This window comes from Felis catus, chromosome A2 (genome assembly GCF_018350175.1).
Source record: "Felis catus isolate Fca126 chromosome A2, F.catus_Fca126_mat1.0, whole genome shotgun sequence".
NCBI classification, from domain to species: Eukaryota; Metazoa; Chordata; class Mammalia; order Carnivora; family Felidae; genus Felis; species Felis catus.
The window spans coordinates 19,212,525-19,240,287 of NC_058369.1; the positions used below are offsets into that span (position 1 = coordinate 19,212,525).

Here is a 27,763-nt window from a genome sequence, read left to right on the forward strand (position 1 = left end):
CACCATGTTTGCTGCATGTTTGTGGCAGAGCCTGCCTGAGCTTTGGCTCTAGGCAGGAGAGGATCCTCGGAGAACCATTGGAAGACCTATAGTCCAATGATTGCTCCTCAACAAGGGAGCCATTCAGATAGGGATCCACAGACAGTCCACGGAGAGCAGACAGCTGAGGATTTGGAGCTGAAACAAGATGTGTGGCAGGGTGGTAAGGAAGGAGTCTATGCTGAACAGGGGGTCTGTGGGTGGCCAGCTCCCTTCCTGGCTTTGTGGACCTTGTCTTTGGGCGGGGCCTCCTCGACTCACAGCATTGGGGCCACACAAGAATCTTCGTGGGTAACCCTTGGCAGACTCTTTCACTGATAGTCCATTGGAGGTCAGGGCTGTGGGCTCTTCTTGAACAGTATTAGAAAGACTGCAATGTTCTGCTAGAAACAATGCTGCCTCCACTCCACCTTTGCCCAGCCATAGGGTTGCAGCCACTGTCCAGTAGGGACAGGTCATAGGGTCAGGGCCACTTATCTTTCCATAAGTCAGGTGGACCTCTCCTTCTTGCCCGCTGCCTCTCTCTCTCTCCCTGTCTCTCGGTCTGGTTGCCATGTCCCAGGCTGAAGTCCAGGATGCCTACATGCAGGAGAAGGCCTCCTAGATCAGAGAAGGATGGATAAAGCCTTGTGTGACAAGAGGAGGCACCCTGGCTGAGGGAGATAGCTTGGGCAAAGGTGTAGAGGTGGCAGTAGACATTTTTTAAACTGCAACTCGAGAGAGAAGGGGCCAAACTCGCCATAAGACAGAGAAAGCCGAAGTTTAGAGAGGCTCCGGGGCTCCGTAGATCCTGAAACAAGTTTATTGGGTTCAATAACTTTAACAAGAGAGAAGACACGCCTCCTTCATCCAGCTAGCCCGTCTCGCTTAAGCTCCAGGGCTGATTTCTGCTCGCCTAAGAGGTGCACCGGATCCCCACCCTCGGGGTACAAGATCCGCCCGCCTCCGCCGTTGGGCAGCGGGGCTCCGGGAGTTCCGCATCCAATCGGAGCCCAGCCCCGCCTGCAGCTCGCCTGGAGCCCAATCCCTCTGGGCTTGGCTCTACTCTTGCAGCTATTCCTCGGCGTAGCTCCGCCTCCAGCTCGGGCCCGAGTCTGGGCTGAGCCTAACTTCTAATTTGCTCCGCCCTCAAGCCAATCACCGACCCCGGATCTCCTATGGCCCCGCCTTCGGGCCCTCCCTGGCCCAGTCCCGGGCCTGGCCTGCTCCGGCCCCACCCTCGGCCCGCCCCGCCGTCGGTGCGCGGCGGCCGGGAAGGCACCGCCCGCAGACGCTCGGAACTGCCGACCCGAGAGCTACCCGTAGAGGGTCGGCGGCGGGAGCGGAGTGGGTCGGACGGGGCCGAGCCGGGCCGGGGGCCGTGTGGGGGCCGGGCGGCGGCCGGGCCGGCGGACGGCGGGATGGGCTGCACCGTGAGTGCCGAGGACAAGGCGGCGGCCGAGCGCTCTAAGATGATCGACAAGAATCTGCGGGAAGACGGCGAGAAGGCGGCGCGGGAGGTGAAGTTGCTGCTTTTGGGTGAGGCCGCGCCCTGCGCTGGGACCCTCGATTCCCCGTCCGAATCCCCAGACAAAGACTTTGACCTCCAGACTAGGGCCTTGAACTCCCAGACTCAGACTGGACCCCCACACCTGGCCTTGAACTCCCAGACCCGGCCTGGCCAGGATACCCAAATGGTTCAAAACTTTAGGTTGGCCTAGACCTCTGATTCGTAGCCCAGACTCTAGGTCAGACCCTTAACTCCTGGCAGACCCCAAGCCCCCAGACTCAGAGCCCTGCCTGACCATCCACCCTTGCTGACCAACCTCACAGACCCTCAGAGTCCCTGCCTTGTCTTCCATCCTTCCCTAGACTTCACTCAAATCCCCGGAACCCCTTGCTTTGGCCCCCACCTTAGGCACCACCTGTTTCCCTCACCTGCTCCCCTGGGCATGAATTGGGCATGAACATCCCTGGGGCCCCTGCCAGGCCCCCACCCACTCCTTCCTTTCCCCTCTTGCCCTGTCCCTACTCTGAACCCTGTATCCACCTGTGCACCCTGACATCAAGGGACCTCTCAAGTGGAAACCATGATTGCTCATGAGCCCTCTCTCTAGCTGGAACCCCCAAACCTTTAGAGATCTTTGCGACCTGCATCTGGCTCACCAGGTCCCACTCTGCACACATTACTCCTCAAACCCCTCTGCTCCTCCTCCCTGAGTCCTCTCCCACACTTTGGTCTACCTCTGATTCCCCTACCCCTCCTGCACTAGGTGGACGGGGTCGAGCTGGGAGGAGGGGCCCAGACTAAGGGGCTGGACTGAGGTTCTACTGGTCTCACTGAGGGAGGGAGCCAGGCCTCAAGCTTCCCAGGGAGATTCCGCGGGCTGGCTGTTTCCCAGTTTCTAAGCCCTATCTGGGCCAGTGAGGGGGGCGTCTGGGGAGTAGGATGGAGTGTGAGTGTGGAGGAGTTTGGGTTGTGGCGCCTCCAAGGCCAGGAAAGATGGTGGCTGCTTGAGGGGTGGGGGGAAGTGGAAGTGGTGAGACAGCCGACATATTGCTGCCCTGCCGGGCGGGCCAAGAAGATGTGCTGACGGGTACTGGGCTTCCTGCACCCTTTCTGCGCCGAAAGGCCAAGGACTTGGCCTCTGGGAGTGGGTGGGCCTGTCACATCTTGAGGCCCTGTGAGGGGGAAGTGGTGGGCCAGCTGGATGAGGAGTTGGGGGCCAACTGGAATTGGGGGGCATCTGAGGTGGACTTTTGCAAAGACTGTGCTCCTGATAGTTGTCCCCGTCCGGCCTTCCTCTGGGAGCAGGTGGCAGCCTGATTCTGGGGTTTCAGGGCTCGGGGGAGACAGGCCCTCGTAGCAGCATTGGAGGCTGGACAGTGTATGTGGGGGGGTGTGGCCCCTCAGCCTCACAGCCGCTGTGGGGTCCTCAGGCTGTGAAAAGCAGAGCTTTCCTGGCTGAGTGTCTGGCCAAGGGACGGACAGCGTGTCTTCCGTCCTGAGCCCATCTGTTGACTGTCCCTGGGGGCCTGGCCTCAGGGGCACAGCCCAGAGGTTTCAAAATGGCATCCGCTCCGCCGCCGCTGCGGGTAGGAAGAGAAGGGGCGGGAAGGGGCGGCGGCCCAGCCTCCTGGGCTGTTTTGCGTTGGGCGCTTGCCTCTTCCTGTCTTCGCATCGAGTGCGGCAGCACCAGTTGAGTGGGTGTCGCCGCGGTGGAGGGCACGTCGCTTCTGCCCGATGGGCCTGGGTAGGGTGTTTTCGGTACTCCTGTCTCCTGGTGCCCACCCAGGGGCCACTGGGCAGCCCCTTCCCAGGCGGATCAGCTGAGGAGATGTGTGACTGGGCCATAGGACCGGGGTACATGGGGCTCCTGGCCCTCTGTGTCCCAACCCCATTCCACTAGTCTTGCTCAGTAGAGCTTGGTTCAGATTTTGGGCCTAGCAGCCCCTCCTACACTGGGCTGGCAGCAACCAGGGGTGCAGGGTCTGGCTCAGCATTTTCTAGGCTGGGGAGTTCATCTCAGCATCTTGCTCCTCTGGCCTTTGCTTCCTCTGTTGAATGGGCTTCCTGGGTTTGGGCCAGAGGAGTGCTGGGCCCAGGATGGGGAGAATAGGGGCCTCATGGAGGTTCCTGTTGGGGGTGGGGGATGGGATCTAAGACCCTGCAGAGGGTGTACTGCAAGGGGCCGGGAGATCTAGATCTGCCTGAAACCGGGGACCCAATCTGCATTGGCTGCCTAGGTAGGGGAACTGGCCAGCCATCCCTTTCCCGTCCAGGTACAAGGAAGTGATGGGAGCCCAGGCGGAGCAGCTTCAGAGTGCTGGGCGCCTGTCCCACGTAGCGGGAAGAACTCTGTCCAGGCAACGGGACTCAGGTTGGGCAATTGCCAGCCTTCCCTTTCAGCCAGAACCACGCCTGCTGCCCCACCCGCATACTGGCTCCTTGCCCTCCTGGGTAGCCCTGCTGGCGGATGGGCACCAGGGGCAGAGGCAGATGTGGTACACACCGGTGAGAGCGATTTTCCTAGCAGCTTGTCATGAGGGGGCGCTGGGGCAGAACTCCTGATACCAGCCCTACTTCAGGGACACCTCTCTCTGCCCCCCAGTTCAACTTGACTGACCCACTATCCCAGGTGGAATTTGGGGCCTTGGGCTGGGCACTTAAGGGAAAGGAAGCCAGAGTGTGTGTTTGGGGGGGTGTCTCTGATTTGGGATGGGCTTGTGTGGGCAGCCTACAGAGAGAGGAGAGACTGTCCCCTCATGGGCTCCATGAAGGCTTCAGGGTATAAATACAGCCCTTCTCTCTTGCCCCTGGGACTGTGTGTCTGCTCTCCTAGCTTGGCATGCATTTTCCTTCTTTCCATCTAACTCACTCCTGCTTGACTGTTCTTCAAGACTCTGCTCCGGGACCACCTCCCAGGACCCTTCCTTGACAGAGGCTGCTGAAGCCCCTCCTGTGGCTCCTGGTGCTACTGCTTCCTTCCCCCATCAGAGAGTGGGATTTGCCTGGGTGACAGCTGTCCTTCCTTGAGACTACAGGGGCAGAGCTGTGTCCTGTTCATTTCTGTGCCTTCTATGCCAAGCATGGAGCCTGGCATCTATTGAGTGCTTCTTGTCTGTTTGTTGAATGAAGGAAGTACTACTAGTCTGAACTCAGTCTTGGGGGTAGATGGGTAGATGGAGGAGTAAGATGGCGGTCACTGAACCTGATATATTGTGGGCGGGTGGCAAGGGCTCAGTGTTGGGATCGATGACAGGGATGGGGTCTGGCAGACACCGAGAGAAAAGTTCTTCAGGCTGTTTCTTCCTGAACTCCCCACCTGCCTGACTGGCTCCTCAGAGACAGCCCTTAACCCACCCTGTGCAGAGCTCTAGCTGATGAGTCTGTAGCCTGTCATAGGGCAGAGCATGCAGTGGGGATTCCACCCGTTTATATGAGAGTGGTTTTACATGCTTCCTTTCAGCTCGGGCTGTTTGGGGCCTGCTGCGGGCCTGCTGTCTCTGCTGTTCCAGTAGAGCCTATTTAGCTCTCAGAGCTGGGCTGCCCCACAGCCCTGGGGCTCAGGCCAGAGCACTGCTGCAGAAGATCTTGGCCTGTCCAGTTCAGGGACTGCACATACCAAGCCTCGATTAGGTTTACCAAAAGAAAAGGAAAGGAGTGTTGTGGTGTCTGTCCCATCTGTGTTTCTTTTTTTTTTTTTTTTAATTTTTTTTTCAACGTTTATTTATTTTTGGGACAGAGAGAGACAGAGCATGAACGGGGGAGGGGCAGAGAGAGAGGGAGACACAGAATCGGAAACAGGCTCCAGGCTCTGAGCCATCAGCCCAGAGCCCGACGCGGGGCTCGAACTCACGGACCGCGAGATCGTGACCTGGCTGAAGTCGGACGCTTAACCGACTGCGCCACCCAGGCGCCCCCCATCTGTGTTTCTAACAAATGGCCTGGCAAACAGTAGGTGCCTATTAAGCGTGTATGGAAAGAATGAGGCTATAGAACACATCCATGAACAGGGATAATTCCAGGGCTGTTGCCTGGGGCTTGGTCTAACTGGAGAAGGGGTAGCCTGGGATCCTGGTTGGGAAGAGTCTAGTGGTGCCTGTGAATGGAGGGTGGGAGGTTCCTCGGGTGGCTTTGCAAAATGAGCGGCATTTGCCGCAAAATGAGGGGCAGGTATTGGGGCAGAAAGATCCACTCAGCGAGGGCACTGAAGTAGGAAGGCCTGGCCTGGGGGAGGAGGGTTCACCTCTTTAGACTAGCTCTTGGGGTCACACAGACTTAGGTTCAGTACCCAGCTCCACCTAGTGCACTTGTTGAGAAACCCAGTGACAGGTGAAATCCTGGTAGATGTCCTGTTCCCCATCCATAACTAGGAACAGGATGCCTGCCTGCAGCCACAGGTGTTGTGGGACCATGGGCCAAAGCCTGGGAGTGTGAGAACAAGTGAGAGAGCCTCTAATGACTCCTACAGAGTTGAGAGTTTCGTGGGGAGGATTCTCCCCAGCCTACAGGCTGACTGGCCCCTTATGGAGGTCCTGGGGAACCCCCTCCCTTGGCCTCAGGCAGCTGTTCACAGCAAGTGGGGAGACCGAGGTGTGTAGACAATTGGTGCCAGCTGGAGTGATAGACTGTCCTGGGGACCTTAAGCCCAACTTCTCAGGGCTGAGCTACCTTCTTGGCTGCCTAAGGTTGGGGAGGCGGCTGGGCTCTAGGCACCAGGTGGGCCGGTACCCAGGCGGCCTCCAGCCTCCCTGTTCTTCCCACAGCTTTCGAGGTCCCGGCTGGAGCTCATTAGCACTTGAATGGGGGTGGGGTAGCTTGGGCCTCCAGTCTCTTCTTCCCACCCCTCCCCCAGGCTGGGCGAGGCTTTGTCTTCCAGAGCCCGGCCCTGGAGCTCCCACGCTGGGAAGCGAGCGAGGGTCTAAGCCATTTCTGACCCCCTGTGCTTGTGTCTTGCACAGTCCCACTGGGCTCATCTCCTGCCCGTGACCCTAATGTTGGTGCAGACAACAGGAGAAATCAGACTTCTAGGATAGGAGTGGAACTGGGTCCTTCAGGGGTACCCCAAGCCAGGAGACTGGGTGAATCTTTGCAAAAGGAATTGATGGCTTTGCAAAGGAATTGATGCTGGAACTCAGCTGCAGGCATCCCAGGAGGGTGGGGTGGAGAACCCCAGACAGGGCAGAGAGCAGGTGGCAAGGATAGAGGGAATGAGCTGCCACCATAGTTGGAGATGGAAGTTATGCCAGCTGGGGAGCACAGGCTTCTGTGCCAGGCCCTGAGGCAGCATCGAGCCACCCACTGTGCTGAGTTGGAGGCTAGGCTGCCAGATGGGGGTTGGCATGGTCAGGGACCCCTTCAGGCCTGGGCAGCCTGTCAGGGGTTAACCCTGGGCTGGCCTGAGCTGCAGGGTCACTGGGTAGCATTATTGGTGTCCTAGGCCTGCAGACGTTGCCCAGCAAGTGACAGCAGGTAGGGTTGGGGCCTGATTGGATCCTGGGGAGGTCCCTAGTAAGCCAGCAGCACTGCAGAGGCTGGCACTTGGGGTGGCTTGGGCCACAGGTTGGTGCGCACAGCAGTCTCTCTTGGTCTCTGTCTCTCAAAGCCACCCATTCTTTTGGCAGGAATAGGATGGAAGAAGCTTTGTCCACATTAGCTCTTAGCCACTGAGGGACCAGGGCCTTGCTCCATCACATCCTCAGCAGAGGATGAGACGTTCTGACCTGGAGGCTGAGTGCTGCCCCGCCCCCCCCCCAACACCCCTTTGTGCTTTGGGAGGCAGGACTGGACAGATGGGAGCAGGGCCATCTGTCCCATCTTCTCAGCATCTTGGGACAGGAGTCCTAATCTAGGAATTCATTGAGGAGGAAGGGGTCAACAGGTTCTGGCCAGGCCACAGCTCATGGGCTCTGCCTAAGAATCCATTTCAGGGTTCCTGAAGAGGGCAGAGGACTAGGCCCTTTGATGGTGACTCTGGGACCTGCTACTCTCAGGCAGCTCCTCTTTCAGCCACAAGTGCAAGGTGGGACCCCTCTGCCTAGCTCCATGCAGTCCCTCTAGCCTGGGGCTCTTGTTCTTACTAAAACCCCAACTCCATCCTCACCCTCACCACCGTGCTGCTTCCTGGAGCTGTGTCCATCTAGGTGGTTTGGGAGAAATAATCTCCCTGGAACAACCAAACAGTTGCTGGGTCCGACGGGGTCTCAGTGTTGGCCTTCTGTGCGTGTTTTCAAGGTTTGGTGAGTGCCTGGTCCATTTGAACCAAAGCCTGAGGGTGGGATCTTCTAAAGCTTATTGAGAAGGTGTCCTTGTGACTCAGAGGATCCTGGGGTGCAAGGCTGGTAAGCCTCAAAATATGCAGGGGGGTGTCAGTGGCATCACCCACGGTGCCCTGGATGGGAGGAGGGGCAGTGAAGTCTGCATGGCAGGGCTGGGCCTCTCAGGGAAGTGGTGTCCACACCGGAGGAAAAGGAGGAAGCAGCTGGAGGAGGAGGAGCCCAAAAGAGGAAGAGGCCAGAGAGCTGCTCCTGCTCTGTGCTGGGGTGGGGGTGTGAACCCTCTCAACTTGGGGGGATCTGGAAGGTGAACCCCACCTGCACAGGCTCATCTGTATACCCCTAAGAGCCGCCACTGGTAGTCACTGAGTTGACGTCATTCCAGGCAGCTCTGTGCCTTGTCCCACCTCAGCAACCACTGGGCCCAGGATCCCAGAAAAGGTGGCGCCTTTGAGAAGGATTCCAGGCCCCTCCTTCGACCACAGGAAGTGGTGGCTGGGAGAGGGACATCAGAAGGGGGGGATGGGGGGGGGTGGGGAGGGTGGCTAGCAGGAAAGCAAACGGCTGCTCTTATATTCCCGAGCGGCCATTGCCCTGCAAAGCCGGAAGGCCGGCTACAGGCCAAGATGAATGCCCGGAAATGGAGCAGCAGCCCTGGGATTAGCTCACTCTGGGTTTCCCCTGCCTGGGAGTGGACAGAGGGGCCCTTGGTGCAGCCTAAGGATTCCCCTCTGTTCCTACTACCCATTGGGCCTGGAGGTACCATCACTGGGCCTCAGTTTCCCTTTGGTGTTATCACCAGTTTCACTTTGGTGTCAGCAGTTATCACTCAGTTTCCCTTTGGTGTCAGCAGCCGTGACTAATATGTAGGGCTGGACTCTTCATGGCCTCATCGTATTTAACCCTATGAGGCCGAGACTGACATTATATCCATTTCACTGATGAGGAAACTGAGGCTCAGAAATATTATATGACTTACCCAGTAAGTAGAGACACCAAGGTGTGATCAGGTAGTGACCGAGCACTGTCCATAACTACCTTTGTCTGTCAGGAGTCTGTGCCCAACTGGCAAGAATTGGTCAGGATGAGAGGCAGATGCTGTGGGTCCACGTGTTTTCTACTTATGCTTGGAGACCCCCAGAGGAACTGGGGGGCCTCAATTCCTCTTTTAGGAGATTGAAAGGGGGCTGTCTGCCCTGGAGGTTGGGGACCCAAGAGTCTGTTCATGAATCTTTTTCCTGTTCAAAGCCAGAAGTCTGCCATGTAGCCCCGGGGTGACTTCATCACAGTGCAGCCTCCCGTCTTCCCTCCCAGCCCATGTTTCTCTCACAGAAAGACTCAGATCATAGTTAGGCCATTGAGTGCTTCACTGGCCTCCTAACGTTGTGCTTGTTCCTCTCATAACCCACAGGCTCAGGAGGATGGAGACTAGGCCTGAGGAAGGGTCAGAGGCTGCCCAGAGCGGAGTACGGGCCCCTGAGCCTGGGAGTTGTCCAGATGAGGAGAAGGGAAGAGCCTTCCCACAGGGGGCTCCCACTAAGAGCAGAGGCTGTGGTGGGCTGCCTGTGGTGCTGTATGGCGGCTGAATGTGTCTGTGGTGTGGGCTGGCACCAGCATGATAGGTGAGGAGGCTGGTCCTCATGCTCCTTAGCCTCTGAATCTGAGTTTTGTGGCCTTGGCTTCCTCCATGGAGGTTCCTTGGGGTTCTGCTCTGTGTTATTGGGCCAGGCCCTAGGGGGCTGAGGAGCCTGAGAGAGACTTAGGATAGCGATAGAAGCTGCTTCAAGGGCTCGCTCGGCCATGAGGCCACGCACAAAGCGGAGGACATGCGTCATGATGGCCACTCAAGATCTTAGGTCCCAGAAAGCCCACTCCCCCCACCTTCTTCACTGTGTGACCTCAGGCTGTCCTCTTCCCTCTCTGCCCAGTGCTGGGACCTGTAATGTCATGATTCTCAGCATGGTCCCATGGCTTGTGGGCTCAGAGACAAGCTATATGCTTGGGCTGGACCTTGGGACAGTTTGGGGTGAGTGTGAGGATTCAAGGGAGGCTGCTCAGGGCAGGCCTTGAGTTTGGCACACTCCCTTGAGGGGTACATTTCATAGATGGGAACACTGAGGCCTGGGGGTTGGGTATCTCACCCAGGGCCCATCGCAGTGAATCAGAAGAGATGGGGGTTATTCAGACTCTTTGAAAACAGCAAAGAGATTCCTTAAATGAAGAAGCATCCCAGAAGGAGGAGTGTGTCAAATGGCCTGGGCCCTTCCAGCACCTCCTGGCTCCTGTATAGAGGGAGACCTGTAGCCTGAAGGCCAACAATGAACAGGTCTCAGGGCCTCCTCTCCTCCAACTGTCTTTCCTTACCCAGTGGCTCAGTTTCCCTCTGTCCAGTGAGAAAGAGCCCCATTCCAGGGGACACAGCCCCGTCCCAGAAAGTCCTTTCCATGTCTGGCAGGTGCCGAGGCCTCTCTCCCTTACACAGAAAGCTCTGACTTGGCAGTAGCAGGCCAGGCCCTGCTTGCTAGTGCTTCCTGGTGGGCATTCATGAACCCCTGGAAGCCATTGATGGCCACCCAAGTGGCAGACTGGCGAGAGGGAAGTTCCAGGTTTGTTAGGACACTTGGGGGAGGCAAGACCACACTTGTGGGTGGGGGTGTTGCAGCCCGAATCCAAGACCCATGTCCCTGTCCCCCAGTGTTAGACCCTTACAGAGCCACCTAGGAGGGAGTCAGGCCTAAGAGAGCACCTGGAGGAAGGAAGAGACGGCCAGGGGCGGGGCTTGGAGGGCCTTTGTCTGGTGGGCCCCCTCCTCCTCTCTCCCATTCCCATTGTTACCCTGTGTGTGGGGTCTCCGCAGGCTGTGGGCCTCCCAGGCCCTGGAGAGGGCGTTGGGTGAGGGTCCAGGCACCTCCCCCAGCTGCCTAGCCTAGACTGCTTTTCAGAAGCAAATGCTCCCCAGTACTCCCCAGCCCCCACCTCCTCCACCATCTCTGGCTGCCGGGCTCCCCCTAGTGGTGGCGGGACCTGGGTCCCTGAGGCTGTAGGGGAGGGGCCAGAGCTAAGGGGCCTGGAACCACCGGCTGGGCCAGAGACGTGGCACCTTCCTGGGATGAGAGTGGGAGGTGGCGCCCAGGCTGCCTTTGGGGTAGGCTTCCCAAGGTTCACCCCCACCTTCCCCCTGTGCCCCACTGGGGCAGGCTCGGGGGTGGCAGTGGGGGCGGGCCTGGTACTGTGGGTTTGAGCTGGGCTGCAGCCCAAGTCTACCCTGTGGTCCCAGCCCTGCTGCTTATGAGAATCTCTGCCCTCGGGCCGCCACGTCAGCTGGCTGCTCTCCCTAGGCCCATGTGTTCCAGGGGAGCCCACCAGTGCAGGAGCCTCTGCCCAGCCTTCTGAGCGCATGGAGTCAGTGAGCAGTGTCTGCGGCAAGGCCCCGGGACGGGAAGAAGGCCCCAGCTATGTAGCAGTACTGGCTTGTGGAAGGGAAGTGACAAACTCAAGAGCCAGAAGCCCGAAAAGAACTGAGTGGCTCTGACTGCTGTCCCACAGTACACAGGTCCCAGCAGGAACTGCCAGTGCTGCGCCAGCCTGTTAGCCGCTGGTCATTGCCCTCCACTGCACCTTGTCTGAAAGCCTCAGAAACTCTCCTTCCGATGAGATGGCCACAGCAGGCCACTCTGCAGGTCGTGGTTGCAGTGAACTATGCAGTATGGTCATTGAAGGCTGCAGGAAATGAAAGGTTTGGGGACATCTGTGATCTTCCATAGAGTAGAAACATAGTGATAACTTTTATCTGAGTGTTCACTGTGTGCTGGGCACTATGAGAAGAGCTTTGTGTTTAGTCCTCCCCTCCCTCTTGGAGGAGATAATAGTGGTGTCCTGTTTCACAGATGAGGTACCAGAGCAAGGGCAGGAAGGGGGTGAGGCTCTTGAGAACATCAGGAAGGATCAGAATGGGCACCAGGGCTGCGGTAGGTCTGGACCTCTCTCTCAGAGAGGGTCTGACAGTGAGCGATGGGTCAGTTGGCCACTTGAGGCTTGGCGGCGTCTGCAGAAGGGAAACTGAGGCCAGAAAGGACAGCAGCATTCAGGGCCTCCAGCAAGACAAACCTTGTCTGAGACAGAGGGTCAAGATAGACCTACAGCAGTGACCTGATGCTGGGGCTGGAAGTCAGCATCAGGCAACAGGACCAGCGACCCCATCTCTGCTGCTGCAGAGGCCCTGCTGGCCTTGTTCGGGCAGGTGGAGTTGTGCTGTCTCCCTTCCCCCATCTGTTCCCGCCTCTGTTGGGGCCCAGCGCTCCCAGAGTGGAAGCAGATGTTCTAATGCAGAGCAGCCTCTGTCGCCAGCACATCATGGCAATTACTGCCTGCCTGCTGGGGGCCCAGCAGCTGTGCCCTGGGACAAAGGCTGCGGAGGTTTCTTCTTGGTGGGAAGAGGTATGGCCCAATAGGAACACTGAAGTCATCCTAGGGAGCCTCTGTGGGCCCCTCTGATATCACCCAGCTGGAGAAGTAGTGCCTGGTGGAGTCCTCTGTGGGCAGGAGACTCCTGCCACCTTCAGTCTAGAACCAGCTAGTGAAGCCTCCTCTGAAGGGAGGGTGCAGGGCTGGGTGGAAGGAACTGGGCACCCAGGACCAGCAGGGTACAGGCAAACTTCAAGCCAAGTACTAGCTTATCTGATAGGGGAGCACTGTCAAGTCCTAATGGAAAAGGGCCCAGGGGAGGGGGTGAAGAGTGGGGCTAGGCCCCACAGCTCCTGGGGGTACCTGGCCCCCCCATTCCACCATCCCACCCACTCTGCCTCTGCCTCCTGGTCTGCTTGTTGTAGCTGCTCCTGGGCCATGCCTCTCCTTCTGTCCCTCTGTTCCCCCTTGCTTCCTGCCTAGCCACCAGCACCACACCCTTGTCCTGCCACTCACTCCTTCCTGCTTGAGTCACAGCTGCTGGGAGGACAAAGGGGCCGCCCTGAGTCCAGGGATGGGGGCTCCATGATTTTGGTTTGTCCACCTGTCAAATGGGGGCAGAGAATGTCCTCCTAACCCTCAGAATGTGACAGGAAGGGAGGCTGAGGCTGAAAGGGGACAGGGAAATGGACCCTCAGTTGGCTGGGACAGGGAGCAAGTGTCCTGGCTCCAACCTGGTCACCCAGGTACTGCCCATCTCTGTGTCTGCCAGGTCTGCCACTGCTAGGAAAATCAGATGCAAAGCTCATTTGTTCTGTCATCCCTGTCTCTGGGCAGGGTCACAGGGTGCCATACCACTTTACTAGGAGAGTGGTCAAAAGGCCAGACAGGGAAACTGGTACCTCAGGCAGACATGGTCCCAAAGTCACACAAGAGACAGAACCCTTACCAAAACCTCAGGTCTCATGTGCCCTGGACAGTTGCCCACTCTGAGTCTTGGTTTGCCTGACTGGGGCCTGCATGATTGATCTGACCCATCACTTCACATCCTTGGCTTCTGCTCCTCCACTGAACCCCCAATCCTGGCTGAGGCCTCTGGTTCCTGAGTCTCCCTCTGCCCCAGGATGTGCTACCAGCCTCCTGCTCTGTGGGAGCAAATGCCTAGGTGGGCAGGACAGCCAGGAGGTCACCTGGACCTTGTGGTTAGCCAGCCCGGTGCTGCCCTCCCTGCTCCTGGATATTTGGGTTCTGGAGGATTGGCCTCCGTGATCAGGCATCACTCTCGGGCCTTCTTAGGCCCTCTCCCCATCTTTCCATCAGCAGGTATGGAGTGTCAGTGTGGGGGACCCTGGCTGTTCCTCTGCCATGCATAGCACAACGAGGAAGCAGGAGTACTGCCATCTGACCAAGCCCATGTCCAGGAGAATGCACTGGAACGGGTGCTTCTAGGGCCCAGGGTCTGAACCGATAGTAGAGGGGCTCGCTGCTTCAGAGCCACCCCCCAGGGCCTGCACAGTTGTGTGTCCCCCCCCCCCCCCCCCCCCGCCCCAATTACTCACTCGCCTATCCTGGGAAGCAGGCCTGGGATAGTCAGAAGCCCAGTAATACCCAGCAGCTGGTAGCATTTGAGAGGAGAGCCCAGACCCTTCTTCTCAGGGAGGCCACTGGGTTGTGCACGTACCAGGCCTACCTCTGTGAGGGCCACAGCTGTGCCTCAGTTTCTCCTAGTAAAATGTGGATCTGGGGTGAGATGGGTGGGCAAGGTGGATGGAGGTGGGCAGGGGCCTTGGTGGGGATGGGGAGGGCACTGTAGAGACTCAGACTATTATCTGCCTAGGAAGGCAGGGAGTGAACCCAGTGACACGTGCAGCCTGGACCTGAAGACAGTGTGGCCCAGCTGCACTGGGCAGCTCTAGGAGGCACTACATGGCTGGCAAGGTGGGCCACCCATAGAGGGGATTAGGACCATGGGACAGTAACCTCTGTCTCAGTTTTCTCCGTTTGTTAGGTGGGATTGCTGTGAGATTAAATTCCTTAGTTGCCATGCCAGGCAGAGAAGAGCATCTGACACATAGAGGTTGCTGTTCATGGCTTTGCTATGATCATTATTGTCGATACTCTTGCTGCTCATGTGAGTCTGTGTGTTTTCCCCTTTACCCTCTGAGGTTGTCTTGACCTGCCCTGAGGGATATTGGAGCCAGAGTCCCCAAGTGTGACCTCCCCACAGACCCCGCCATCTACTCTCCTGAGCTGCTCAGAGGGGTAGACCTGCCACATTGATCAAAAGGGTTGGGACACATGTCAATGGGCCATGGCACATGTACGCCCCGCAAAGAAAACTGCATGGGCAAATGCCTGGCTTTGGCAAGAGGCAGGGCCTGGCAGGTGCAGGTATGGCTGGCAGTGATGGCAGTGAAGGAGCAGAGGGAACAGTCTGTGCGAGAGCTGGGAGGGGAAGCAGGGCCCAACTGAGGCGTCTTCTACTTGGGGTTTGGGACAGTGAAAGGAGGGGCGCCTGGGTGGCTCAGTCAGTCAAGTGTCTGAGTCTTAATTTGGTTCAGGTCATGATCTCACCGTTCCTGAGCTTGAGCCCCACATGGGGCTCTGCATTGATAGTTCGGAGCCTGCTTGGGATTCTCTCTCTCCCTCTCTCTCTGCCCCTCCCCCATGCTCTCTTTCTCTCTCTCAAAATAAATAAACGTTAAAAAACAACTTTATTTAAAAAAAAAAAAAAGGGACGGTGAAAGGAGGAGATGAGGTCCTGCCCCCACTCCCACCATCCCCCAGCCAGGAGGTAGTGTAGCCTTCCTGGTCTTCACACTTCCCTGCAGACTCCCTGGGGAATGTGGGTTTCTGGGTTGCACCCCTCAAGATCTGGCTCTGGGTTTGTGTGTCTAGGATAGGACCTGGGAATCTGCTTTTTTTTTTCCCCTCCCTCCTTTAAAAAAATTAAAAAAAAAATGTTTATTCATTTTTGAAAGACAGAAAGAGACAGAGCACAAGCAGGGGTGGGGCGGAGAGAGGTGGGGGGGACACAGAATCTGAAGCAGGACCCAGGCTTTGAGCTGTCAGCACAGAGCCCGATGCGGGGCTCGAACTCACGAATCGTGAGATCATGACCTGAGCCAAAGTCGGATGCTCAACCGACTGAGCCACCCAGGTGCCCCTCCCCTTTTTTTTTTAATGTTTGTTAATTTTTGAGAGAGAACAAATGGGGGAGGGTCAGAGAGAGAGGGAGACAGAGGATCCGAAGTGGGCTCTGCACTGACAGCAGAGAGCCCAATGTAGGGCCCGAACCCCAAACCATGAGATCATGACCTGAGACGAAGACACTTAACCAACTGAGCCACCCAGGGGCCCCCTGGCTGCAAAATCTTGGGCCAAGACTACCTTTGTGAGCCTCGGTGTCCTTGTCTGTAAAATGGAAGCAGAAGTAGTATGTTTGTAGGGCCTCTGTGACAGCCATGGGAAAGAGTACCAACAAATCCCTCAGTATTGGCCAAGGAGAATATAGAATGGGCCTCTGTGGCGCCTGGGTGGCTCAGTCGGTTGGGCGACCGACTTCGGCTCAGGTCATGATCTCACACTCCGTGAGTTCGAGCCCTGCATCGGGCTCTGTGCTGACAGCTTGGAGCCTGTTTCAGATTCTGTGTCTCCCTCTCTCTCTGACCCTCCCCCGTTCATGCTCTGTCTCTCTATGTCTCAAAAATAAATAAGCGTCAAATAAAAAAAAAATTTTTTTTAGAATGGGCCTCTGCCAGGCTTGGAAGCATGTTGAGTCAGTCCAAGGGTATGTGTGTATGAGTGTGTGCGTGTCAGTCATGCTGCGTGTCTCCCAAGTCCTAGTCTCCATCTGCTCAGGGTAGACTTGGGCCATGCCTAGGAGGCAGGACTATGACACTGTCCTAGCCCAGGCCCCTTGGTGGCTCAGAGTGTGGAGAGAAGAGGGAATGCTCCCCTGCTAGAGTGTGCAGGGCTCCTTCCTGCCAGCTGTGCCCTGGCACCATGTTGGCGAGCCTGCTTGCATGAGAATGACAAGGAGACTTCTGAGGGCTTGTCTCCAACCAAAGCCCCCTCAATTCTGCTGTTGAGGGGGGTAATGTGGTGGGCAGTGAAGCTTGGGGGAAGCAAAGGCCTGGGGTCTTGACCACTGTGGCCCTGCCAGCTGCACCCTTGTAGCTTTGCTGCCTCCCAGGCCCAACTGCCTCCATCTCCCTGTGCAGTTGATGGGGGAGGGTGGGTTCTGCCTCTGGGGCTGCCAGTGGCTGGGCCACATGTAGCCCCACCGGGGCTGCTCCCTGACAGCCTGTGCCCTCTGTTCTAGGTGCTGGGGAGTCAGGGAAGAGCACCATTGTCAAGCAGATGAAGTAAGTGCTATGTGCAAGAGACAGCCACCAAACCCTGATTTCCCCTCTTCTTTCTCTGGGTCTGTGTTGCACACCCACCCCCCCCCACCCCCCACCAAGTAGTGGCCCAGCCAGTTTTAGCCAAGCCCAGGACCTTGTTGGAGGCAGTCACCCATCCTCAGGTCCCAGAGGGTCGGGGGAAGTTTCCTTCTCTCTGTAATAGGTCCCTGCAGGCTTCAGCAGCCCCAGGAGGCCATGTATGGTCCTCGTGCCCTAGGGGCCCTAACTCCTGACCCCTGGCTGCCAGGATCATCCATGAGGATGGCTATTCCGAGGAGGAGTGCCGGCAGTACCGGGCGGTCGTCTACAGCAACACCATCCAGTCCATCATGGCCATTGTCAAAGCCATGGGCAATCTGCAGATTGACTTTGCCGACCCCTCCCGAGCGGTATGTCCTCTCCTCAACCCCTGCCTGCTTCCCTAAACGCTTCAGGGCAAGCCTTGTCCTGGGGAACCTAGAAATACCCAAGCCTGGGCCCCATTCTGGAGGCCCCTGTCAGGTGGGGTGGGGGTGAACTCCTGTGACTGGCTGACACCTCAACACTGCACCCAGGATGATGCCAGGCAGCTGTTTGCACTCTCCTGTACTGCTGAGGAGCAAGGCGTGCTCCCTGAGGATCTGTCTGGTGTCATCCGGAGGCTCTGGGCTGACCACGGTGTGCAGGCTTGCTTTGGCCGCTCTCGGGAGTACCAGCTCAATGACTCCGCTGCCTAGTGAGTACCCTAAGGAGCCGGGTGGGGTGAGGGGGGCTCTGGACCACAGCCTAGAATGGAGGGCCTGAGCATTCTCAGAAAGACACTGCCAGTCTCTGCTTATGAAGCTGGTGACTGTCAACCAAGGCCTTGGTGATTTTTGCTTTGAGGTGGGGGGCATGGTATTGAAAGTCAGGAGGAAGGACAGGCAGGGCTGCTGTCCCTCCAGGGCCAACTGGAGTCTGATCTGTCCTCAGACACAATCATTGTATTTTTAATTTTTTTTTTTTAATTTATTTATTTGGAGGGAACATGCACGAGCAGGGGAGGGGCAGAGGGAGAGGGAGAGAGAGTGAATCCCAAGCAGGCTCCGTACTGTCAGTGTGGAGCCCAATGCAGGACTTGAACTCATGAACCGTGAGGTCATGACCTGAGCCGAAATCAAGAGTCTGACACTTAACTGACTGAGCCACCCAGGTGCCCCTAGACGCAATCATTCTAAAGAACATTTGCTGCCTCCTGTGCCAGGCCCTGTGCAAAGCTTGAGGGACCCAGCGAAGATGGAGTAGACACATCCCCAAGTAGCGACCACCTACAGTGTCAGTGTTATGGTGGGAGTGGGGGTAGGTCTAGAGCAGGGACTGCCTCAGCTGAGTTCTGAACAAGAAATAGGCAGAGGAGGAACGGGAAAATCTCCTAGGCAGGGGCACATGTGCACAGGCCTGGAAGTGAGTAGTGCTGGCTGTGCCGGAGGTCCCAGAAGATGTTCAGACTGGTTGGAGAGGAAGATACAAGGGGAAGAGACCAGGAGGTGACAGATATGTGTTTAAGTTAGAGCCTAAGACTTGGCTGGGGAATCACAGGGGGTTCTGGGAGTTCCAGAGGCCCAGCCTATGGGGTCATTCTCTGAACTCCTTCCCTGAACTACCTACCGTATGCCAGGCCTGATGCAGAGGGCTGAGCACCCATGGAGAACAGGACAGGTTGGTGGCCAGTGCTGATGGCTGCGGGAGACATGCCCAGGCTTTTTGGACTGCGCCAAATAGGCAGATAGGCGGCTGCCCCTGTGCTCATACCTCACCTCTCCCACCTCTGCTTAAGCCAGCCCCTGTTCGCAGCACCTTTCTCCCCCACTGTGCTGCCCTTCAAGTCCTGAGCCCGCCCAGAGAGGGGCTGGACCAGGGTGAAGGTGGATAGGAGGCTGGCCCTGCCTGGTCCTGCACCCTGAGCCCTGCCCCAGTCACATGAAGCGCCTCCCTCTCCTTGCAGTGTCCTGAATGCCTTGTGAGTGCCCCCCAGAGGAGTTGCAGAATAGCAGCCAAACATAGTGGGGGCCAGAGCTCCTGGGTGGCTCAGTTGGCTAAATGTCCGACTCTTGGTTTCAGCTCAGGTCATGATCTCACAGTTCATGAATTCGAGCCCCGCATCGGGCTCCATGCTGACAGACAGAGCCTGCCTGAGATTCTCTCCCTCCCTCTCTCTGTCTCTCCCTCCTCTACTCTGTCTCTCAAGATAAATAAACTTTAAAAAAAATTAAAAAAACAAACAAACAAACATAGTGGGGGTCTCCAGACCTCAGCGATGCCCGTCTCAGAGGTCACAGAGGCTCAGCACCAGCAGATCTTATGGGTCCTAGAGGCAGGCAGGGGTGGGTCCTATCAACCATTACCACCTCAGGGTCCAGGATACTCAAGGAGGGTAGGTATGGGTCCCTTCCAGGCTACTCCCCATTCCTTCATTCCCTAGACATTAAGCACCCGCTGTGTGCCCAGCACTGTTCTGGGGGTTGGGATCCAGCAGTGACACAGGTCTTGTTCTCCCAGGCAGGTTTATGCCGTGACCAAATCACCTAGGGGTGGGGAGTGGATTAGAACACTACAGGGAACAGGAGTGCCCCAACCCCTCTTCACAGCAATCCTTCAAGGCTGCTGTGGGTCAGTGGGACCCTGGGGTGAACCCTGTTGTGGAGAAGGGGGAGGCTGGCGTGGAAGCCACCAGGAGGCCTCTGGGCAAGAGGTTCTCAGTAGGTGGCGGGGTGCCGTAAGCAGGTCACAGCCCATGCGTCATGGGCCCTCATGGTCCTTCCTGTTTTTCTGTTCTGTCCCTGCGTCTCTGAGGTCATTTCCTGCTGGCCCCAACAGCCCTGCGCCAGGAGTGAAGTGAGACATCGGCACTGGGCAGCGGCTCAGAGGCCTGGACCCAGTCCCCAGGGCACCTCAAGGATATTGAGGCAGACAGAGCTGGTCCCAGGGCCTGACAGGAGCAGTGTTGATATTAATCAAGGGAGCTGGTAATGAGGAGCCCCTGGGACTCCTGCCAAACAGGTGCCCGTGCTCTCCCCTGAGGAGTCCAAATTTTATTGGACGCTGGGCAAAGAGCCCATTGAGCCTGACAGGCCCCAACCTGTCCAACCCCGCATTGAGGGACATGCCAGGCTGCTCTGTAGTGGGTGCCATAATTGTGCCAATTAGCATCCTGAATCCCTCACTGAAAGACTAATTTGTCCCTTCCCACCCTCCTCAGTTTGCAGCTCTACCAGGCCTGGATCCTGTCTGAGGCAGGCCTGGCTAGGACCTGGGTGCTGGGGCTTGGCTGGCCGGTCACAGCCACACCTCCTCCGGGCCTGTTCCACAGGCAGGAGGCGGCAAGGGCTTCTGGTCCAGTTTTTCTCATCTGAGCAATGAATGTCATAAAGGCAAGGGTTGAAGAGGCAAGGGCTTTGAGAAATGAGGGGATGGGAGGAATAGGGGCCTGGGTCAGCTGGCCCGGGGTCCAGGTTAGGAGGCCTCCTGCTGGCCCCCACTGACCTGCCTGCCCCCACATCTAGCTACCTGAATGACCTGGAGCGCATCGCGCAGAGCGACTACATCCCCACACAGCAGGACGTGCTACGGACCCGTGTGAAAACCACGGGCATCGTGGAGACACACTTCACCTTCAAGGACCTACACTTCAAGTGAGCCAGCATGTGGGCAGGGTGGAAGGGCAGGACTTGCTAGCCTTTGGGGCGACAGACGGAGGGACCCTTACTCCAAGGCCTGCTAATGGCTGTATTGGGAGGGAGGGGCTGGTCCAGGATTCCCCAGGATTCCCTGCTCTGAGGTTTCTCAAGGCTGTATGGTTGCCAGTGGCTCACATCCTCTGCTGCCCCTGCCCCATGTGGCCGCAGCCTGCTCTGCTGACCAGCCCTGACCCCACTATGCAAACATGCTCCGACCCAGAACCTTGAGTAAGGTGGACAAGTGTGAATGATTCCATGAAGACAGCTGCCCCACTCTGAGCAGGCCTCTGTCCTCAGTCAGCCAACTTGTGAAATGGGGACCGTCTCTCGGAACTGCCTTTTCTGGAGCTAAGGCGACCCTTTGTCCGCAGGATGTTTGATGTGGGCGGTCAGCGGTCTGAGCGGAAGAAGTGGATCCACTGCTTTGAGGGTGTCACAGCCATCATCTTCTGCGTAGCCTTGAGCGCCTATGACCTGGTGCTAGCTGAGGACGAGGAGATGGTGAGAGGCCGAGAGGCCGCTGAGGGGGGCGTGGGGGTGGGGAGCAGTGGCGGGTGCTGACCGCGCTGTCCTGCCCCCAGAACCGCATGCACGAGAGCATGAAGCTGTTTGACAGTATCTGCAACAACAAGTGGTTCACAGACACGTCCATCATCCTCTTCCTCAACAAGAAGGACCTGTTTGAGGAGAAGATCACACACAGCCCCCTGACCATCTGCTTCCCTGAGTACACAGGTGTGGGGACTGGGCCTCTGGGGAGGAGCTGGTGGTGACCAGGTGGTGCACAGGCGCCCCCCGCTGGACAGAAGGGTAACTGCGGGACACTCAGGCAGGAGCTGGTGCCTCTCTTAGGCCTATTGTACTTGTGCCTGCACACAGGGCCTGTACCCCTTACATGTGCACAATCAGGAGCCCCACTTTACACACTCAGACATGCATGTACATTCACATACACTGTCACCCTTTGCACATGTGTGCACATGTTATATGCTTGTCTGTTCACACGCACAGGACCTTGTCGTTCATGTGGGACAGGCCTGCCTGCCGTACAGGTGGCACAAGTCCTCACCATTTTGTCTCCCACAGGGGCCAACAAGTATGACGAGGCAGCCAGCTACATCCAGAGTAAGTTTGAGGACCTGAACAAGCGCAAGGACACCAAGGAGATCTATACGCACTTCACTTGTGCCACCGACACCAAGAACGTGCAGTTTGTGTTCGATGCCGTCACCGACGTCATCATCAAGAACAACCTGAAGGACTGCGGCCTCTTCTGAGGGGGCGGGGCCTGGCAGGATGGTGAGCTGGGACGGTGGTGGGGTGGGTAGGCTGGCAGGGAGCTGGGTGGAACAAAGTGGAGCCATTGAGCCCAGATAAGGGACAGGGTTGGGCCTCGGGAGGGCTTGGGTTGGGTGGGGGGGTTGCCTGGGAGCACAGGGTGGCAAGTCAGGTGGGCTACTGAGGTCAGGGCACACAGGTAGGCTGGCTAGTGATTCAGACGGCAGAAACATCTGGCCATGTGCCGGGAGAAAATTAGAGGGCTGTTCTGACCTCCCTTGGAGAAAACTTAGTCATCCACCAAGCCACTGGCCTGGCCCGAAGGAGGCTAGATGACAGAGGGTGCAGCCATCTGCCACTCAGCGTGACCAGCTCTGCACTCGGCTCTGCGGTCTTTCCTTCAGACCTAGCTGAGGGTCCTGGGCTGACGCCGGCCCCACTAGCCCTGGGGCAGATGGGGAGGACTCTGCCAGTGCTACAGATCCCCCCCTCCCTCATATAACCTAGCAACAGACACTGGCTCCTGGGCAGCCACTGTGTCCCTGGTAACAGGTGGATGAGAAGAAAGAGAGGGTCATTGTCTAGGGAGGTGGGAGGAGAGGCACACTCTGGCTTCCTCCCGACCCATGCCCTGACTGTCCCCCCCACCTCCAGGGCCACCGCCGACTCTGCTCCCTCCAGCTCCTGAGGAAGATGGGGGCAAGAGGACCACGCTCCCTGCCTGCCCGCTCCTCTCCTCTCCCCGGCTGCTTTTTCCCTCTTTCCTCTCTCTGTTCTTGGCTCCCCTGTTCCCTCCCTCAGCTCCAGAGACTCGGGTTGAGGAACTGCCACAGGCCCTCCTATTTGAAGCCGGCCCTTGTCCTAGGTGCCGGGAATGGCCGCGGTACCCCCTTCCTGGGCATCTCTTCTGGTGTTAACCATTGTCTTGTTCTGTGATGGGGGAGGGGAGCACATGCTGAATCTCCCAAGGCCTGTGTCTGGAGGGGCACTCACTTCTCCAGCCTGAGACCCCTGGCTTCGCTCAACACCAGCCCCTGACCCAGCCCAAGTCCAAATGTTTACAGGGAGCCTCCTGCCCATCCCACCCCTCTAGCCGCTCGGAGGCCCCAAAGGAAAAAGCACAAGAAGCGTGAGACGCCACCATTCCTGGAGACTACAGTCCACCTGCTCATTCTCGTAGCTTTTTAAAAAAAAAAATGAAAGTAAAGGAAAAAAAAAAAAAGACAAAACTGCAAACCTAGAAAACTTTTTAGAGAAAAACTATTTAAAACTGTCAGATCCTGACCAGCGCCCACCCAGCCCCCTTCCAGTGATTCCGTGCCTTGAGTGTGTCTGCGTGTTTACACCCATCCCTCTGCTGGCTGCCCCTCCCCTACCCCGTGCGGGCGGCACATCTGCCCTGCCCTCCACAGAACTGGGTTCCAAGGGCTGTTCCAGACAACTGCCAACATCACTGAGGGCCCCGTCCCAGTGGCCCTGGGCCCTGGCTCCATTAACCTAAATGTAGCTCCTTAGCGCTAACCTAGGAACCGCCGCTGCCTGCTGAGGGCCATGCCCCTCGTGCCCTTGCCCCAGGCCCGGGTCCTTCAGCGTTGAACACTTCCTTGCTTTTTTCACATGTTTTATGGAATTGTTCACCTGGTTTGAAATAATAAAATGTAGAAAGAAAAAATACCAAGTACTGCTCAGTGCTCTTCTATCCCAGGGCCGGAGACCCAGACTAAGCTCTGCCAAGGTGATAGTGACCTGAACCTGAAACCTCATTTGTGGCAGGGCCCCAGGTGCTCTGCCCTCCAGATCATCTTCAGGCCCAGTACACAGCACCTCAGTGTTCCCACTCTGTAGTCATTTCACTTACTGGCACCAGTACTCGCTCCCCTCTCCTCCCAGGCCCACCGTGGCCTTGGGTTTGCGGCAGTCTTCAGGCTTTCCCTGTGCAGCAGGGCGGATTTCTTCCGGAGCTGCACCTCTAAGGGATTCTTCTATATTGGGAGCAATAGAAGGGTCCAGTGAGTAGTGCAGAAGGAAGATGTGACTTCTGACCTCCCAGGCCCAAGACTCCGAGACCATGAGTTGCAGAGCCCCTTGCACACCCTTCTCCCAACCTGAGGTGTTTGCCCAGACCCTTGCTCAGGGCTGGGCTTCTTGGGGTTGACTAAACAGAAAGTCGGGGACAGTAGGGGCCTGAGGCATGTTCAGAAAGGTCTCTGTCCCGTATGTCCCCCTCCAAACCTGGGGGTGGGGCGGGGAGGGACAGGCAGGTAGCCATGGGCTAGGGCCCTAAACATGCGGAGGCTTCTGTGAGGCTATGGGAAGTGCACGCACGTCGCTCGAGAAGACAAGGCAGATGACAAGGCGGCGGGGGTAGGAGGGTGCCCGTTGGGTGAGCTCTGAGCGCCAGGCAAGGCGCCTGGACTTTGTTCCGCGCGCGGGGGCGCTGGACAGCAGGCAGCTGAGCCTAAGGGAAGGGCTCGACGGGGCGGGGCTCGGAGGCGAGCTCCTCCGCAGCCGCCAGGGGGCGCCGTAGTCCGTGCCGGGGCCCGCCGGGCTTGTCACGGAGGCTGACGTCAGCGGGTGCTGCGGAGGCCGCGGGGCACAAAGGCAGCTTTGTCGGGCCGCGGCGGCTCCGCGCCTGCGGCGGGACAAAGCGGCCTGGGCCGGGGTCGGCGCCGCGGAGGCGGGAGAGGCAGGGGGTGGGAGGGTGGGGCCGGGGACCCAGGACCCCGCCTCCGCACACCTGCCAGTCCCCGCACGGCCTCAGGGCCCAGAGTGCTGGCAAGAGATGAGAGACTGCGGCCGGCGGATCGGAAGGAGATCAACGCCCCCCAGCCTCCGTTCCCGCCCCAGTTCCCCGGGCCTTTTCCTGCTACCGCTGCCTCCGAGGCTTAGGGCTGAGGGCCGGCTGACAAGAACAGGATCCCGCACCCAACCCAGGATCCCTGCCTTCCTTCCAGGCCTGGACCTCGCTGTGCCCTAGATACGCGGGCGGGGCGGGAGCTCCGGTGCGGTGATGCCCGCCCAGCAGGAAGTCGCGCCGGAGATGGTTCCTTCCTTCCCTCCTGATGGGAACCCTGCACAGAGGGACCATTGAGGGGCCGGCATTGTCTGCCAGATGCACCCAGTGCCTCTCACCCTGGGTGGGCCCTGCAGGATTCTGGCCAGGATCCCCTTGTATCCAGCTTGCCGTGGGTCTGGGTGGGGTCCTGGCAAGCAAAGGTTCCCTGGGTGCAGACAACTAGGCCCCCACCTGCCGCTGGCCTTCCTACCCCTGCTCTGATTTGGAGGGCATAAGGCTCCATTGTCCCAGCACTGGCGGGGGCGGCCTTTCAATTCTTCCTTGTCTTTGGCAGTTGGGAAATTCCCAGCCATGGGGGGCAGCTGGGGGGAAGCGGGGGGGAGGGGGATGGCTCATCCCAGGTGTCTTGCATCCTAAGGGAGGGCCTCCCTGAGGTTGACTCCTGCGGATCCCCTACTGCCTGGAGGTTTCCAGGGCTGAACCTTAGCCTCCCTCATGCCTGGGACCAGCTGGGTCAGCATAGCCAGAGATTCAGTGCTCCCTGGCCCTGTATACCCACCCCAGAGCACCCCAGCTTAAGAAGGTGCATCTTTCTGGCTCCACTCGTGGGCAGCTGCAGCTAAGAGGCCTGGGACCCTTAGGCAGAGCTAGGGAAGGGACCCAGGCTCCTGCTTCCAGACATGGGTCCCAGTATGAAGTGGGGCTGTCTCCAGCCAGTGGAGACATCCATGAAGCTGATGCATCTCCCAGAGGGCCCACCCCACTCCAAATAGTTGCTGAGACTACTGATGTGGTGGCAGCCTTGGTATTTTTAACCCATTTGCAGGGTGGGGAAACAGCTGGGGAAGAGAGAAAGAGACAAGCTCTGCAAGCCAGAAGACTTGGGAGGATTGAGGGAGACTCTGTGGAGAGGAGCCAGGCTGGAAGCCACTCCCCAGCTCAGGCCCAGGCCCCCCACAACAGGTGGGTGGAGGCCAAGATGCCAGGTGCAGAACGGGGAGGGGGCCCCATTAGATCTGGGACCTCTGAGGCTGCAGGGCCTACCAAGGCCTGGAAGAACACCTCACCACGTTCCTGGGCAGCCCCATGGCTCCTGATGTCAGGAAAACTTCCTACTCCCTACCCACCCAGAATCCCTCAAATCATCCCTCCACAGCCCCCATCCCAGACCCAGAGGGCTAAGCCAGCCACCATGCGGGAGAACACAAGCCCTGACTCCATCCACCTGACCTGTGGCCTAGCCAGCCAGATCCTAGCTGCCCTGGGTGTCAGGGAGAGGGCAGGGAGAGGACTGTAGGTTCTCTTGACTGAGTTCTGGGTTCAGGCTCACTCCCAAACAACTGAGCCCAATCTTTGTTTCTGTTGCCCTATAAAAGGTCCTGGAGGCCTGCATCTCTTCTATGGGGCTATGTATTCCCCTAACCTCTCCTGGACACCCAGAGGGAAAGCCAGCCCCCATCACACGTCCAAGGAGGGCGTCAAGCCAGCTGTGTTATATGTGCAGCTATAGCTGTATGACAGTGAGTTTGTCCATACTCACCAGGCCACTCAGCTCCTTGGTTAATAACAGCAGTGGGCACCAGTGTCCAAGCAGGCAGGGCTCAACACCATGGATCCCTTTCTCCTTCTTGTCTTGGTTTTTCCCTTGCATGAGATAAGCCACACAGGTGATCTTATTTAGGAGAAAAATCAGTTTGATATCCCTTATTGATTCTGCTTTCTGACTTCATTGTGGGTAGAGGGCATCAAGGCCTCTTGGCGGAGCTGGTGCAGGGTCAAGGAGGGACCCAAGGTGTCCCTTGTCCATCAGTCTCCCATCCCCCTCCTCCACAGGCTCAGCAGGCCCAGGAAGGTGGAAGGGCTTTCTGCAAACATTCTATCTCCTATCTCCCTGGGTCTGTCCTCTGCTGGGTCCTGGGGCCCCCACTGATGATAGCCCCTGGGGAACCCAGAGCCCCACAGAGAGGCTTGAACCTGGGTGTTACAGGCATCTGGGGCTTCACAAAGGAAATGGCACCAGAGAGTTGGATACTGAGTGGTGAAGAAGAGTCCAGCAGGTGGCAAAGAGGATGGCCTAAAAGCCCAGAGGACACCGGCCAAGCAGAGTCCTGGCAAAGAAAGTACTGCTGCCTCCCAGAAGTTGGGTGGCCAGAGCACTGGCAGGGTTGCCTAAGGCTAAGCCTAGGAACCCCCAAGCTCCAGGGAGCTCTCTGAGGTGGGGGGCAGGACACTGCAGAGGGGTGGAGGAGTGGCAGACCACAGAGGCACAGCCTGAGCGGTAGGCTGAAGGGGTCAGGCTGCATGCTGCTGGGGGAGGAGGCGGGACCTTCTCAGGTCAACCAGGCAGAAAGGTCTCCCTGAGACAGGGGCTCTAGGAGAAGGGATGTGGGCTTGGCCCTGCTAGGGCTGGGATGGAGACCTGGAGGAAGACTGAGGAGTCCTCAGGGGGTGGGGAGGGATGGAGGTTTAGGTGGAGGGTGGAGGCAGTCACTGGCTGTGGCCGGAGGGTTGGCGGGGGCTGGGGACAGGAGAGGAGCCAAGCCCGACAAGGGGCCCTAGTGAAGCAGGGCTGAAAGAGGCAGCAGGGAAGGGTCTGCTTCGAGGCTCTCAGGCCTGGATGCCCAGTGCTGAGGTGGCAGCAAGAGCGCACACCTGTGTTCTGCCACAGTGGCCAGACCTGCCTGGCCCGCCAGCTGCAACCGCAGGGCGAGTGAGGAGCGAGATCTGAGAGGTGCAGTCTCTCCTTAGGGACACACAGCTGGCGAGTGGCAGTCAGGATTCAACCACGCCCCTTCCAGCCTACTTAAGGGGGTTGATTCCTGAGGCAGGTTCACCCCCACCCCGGCATCCAGAGCCCCACAGCCTGCACTACTGGGCAGCTATACCTAAACCGATGAAGGGAAGGTAGTATTTATGTTAATACATGTTAATAAGCATGGTGTGCCACCCTAGTCTACTTTGGCTGCCTTCCCGGCACCCCATCCCACACTCCCGTAAACTATGGAGGAGGGGAGAAGGAGGCTCCACCCGCCCCTGCCTCGCCCCTCCCCCCTCCTGCTGGGCAATGTAGAAAACAGGAGGAAGAGGAGAGCTGTGATGTGGCTGGTGGGGGGGGCTACCCCATCCCTGAGGGGCTGACCTCAGCCCAGGAGGAATGTGCAGGAGGC

General features: G+C 58.0%; 1 protein-coding gene and 1 long non-coding RNA gene across 2 annotated transcripts; one reads left to right on the forward strand and one right to left on the reverse strand.

Annotated features, from left to right (window-relative positions):
• The first annotated feature begins 1,315 nt into the window (after positions 1–1,315).
• On the forward strand, positions 1,316–23,254 carry GNAI2 (G protein subunit alpha i2). Its single transcript, XM_011291675.4, has 9 exons — positions 1,316–1,557; positions 16,526–16,568; positions 16,855–16,996; positions 17,162–17,322; positions 20,129–20,257; positions 20,674–20,803; positions 20,884–21,037; positions 21,389–21,601; positions 22,235–23,254. Exons 1-8 carry the CDS (start codon positions 1,440–1,442, stop codon positions 21,577–21,579), a joined length of 1,068 nt encoding a protein of 355 aa, XP_011289977.2. The 5' UTR covers positions 1,316–1,439; the 3' UTR covers positions 21,580–21,601; positions 22,235–23,254.
• LOC123383317 lies at positions 22,758–27,703 on the reverse strand. The gene is made up of 2 exons (XR_006592897.1): positions 26,137–27,703; positions 22,758–23,562 (listed from the first exon to the last, which is right to left on the reverse strand). It is a non-coding gene; the product is annotated as an uncharacterized LOC123383317 (long non-coding RNA).
• Positions 27,704–27,763: the final 60 nt, after the last annotated feature.

What these genes read in the sequence shown, in the direction of transcription:
- GNAI2 (XM_011291675.4), top strand. Translation starts at nt 1,440, where the DNA reads ATGGGCTGCACCGTGAGTGCCGAGGACAAGGCGGCGGCCGAGCGCTCT. An exon ending in CTCAATGACTCCGCTGCCTA is followed by an intron (nt 17,323 to 20,128) that starts GTGAGTACCCTA and finishes CCCCACATCTAG; the next exon opens with CTACCTGAATGACCTGGAGC. An exon ending in CTGCTTCCCTGAGTACACAG is followed by an intron (nt 21,038 to 21,388) that starts GTGTGGGGACTG and finishes TGTCTCCCACAG; the next exon opens with GGGCCAACAAGTATGACGAG.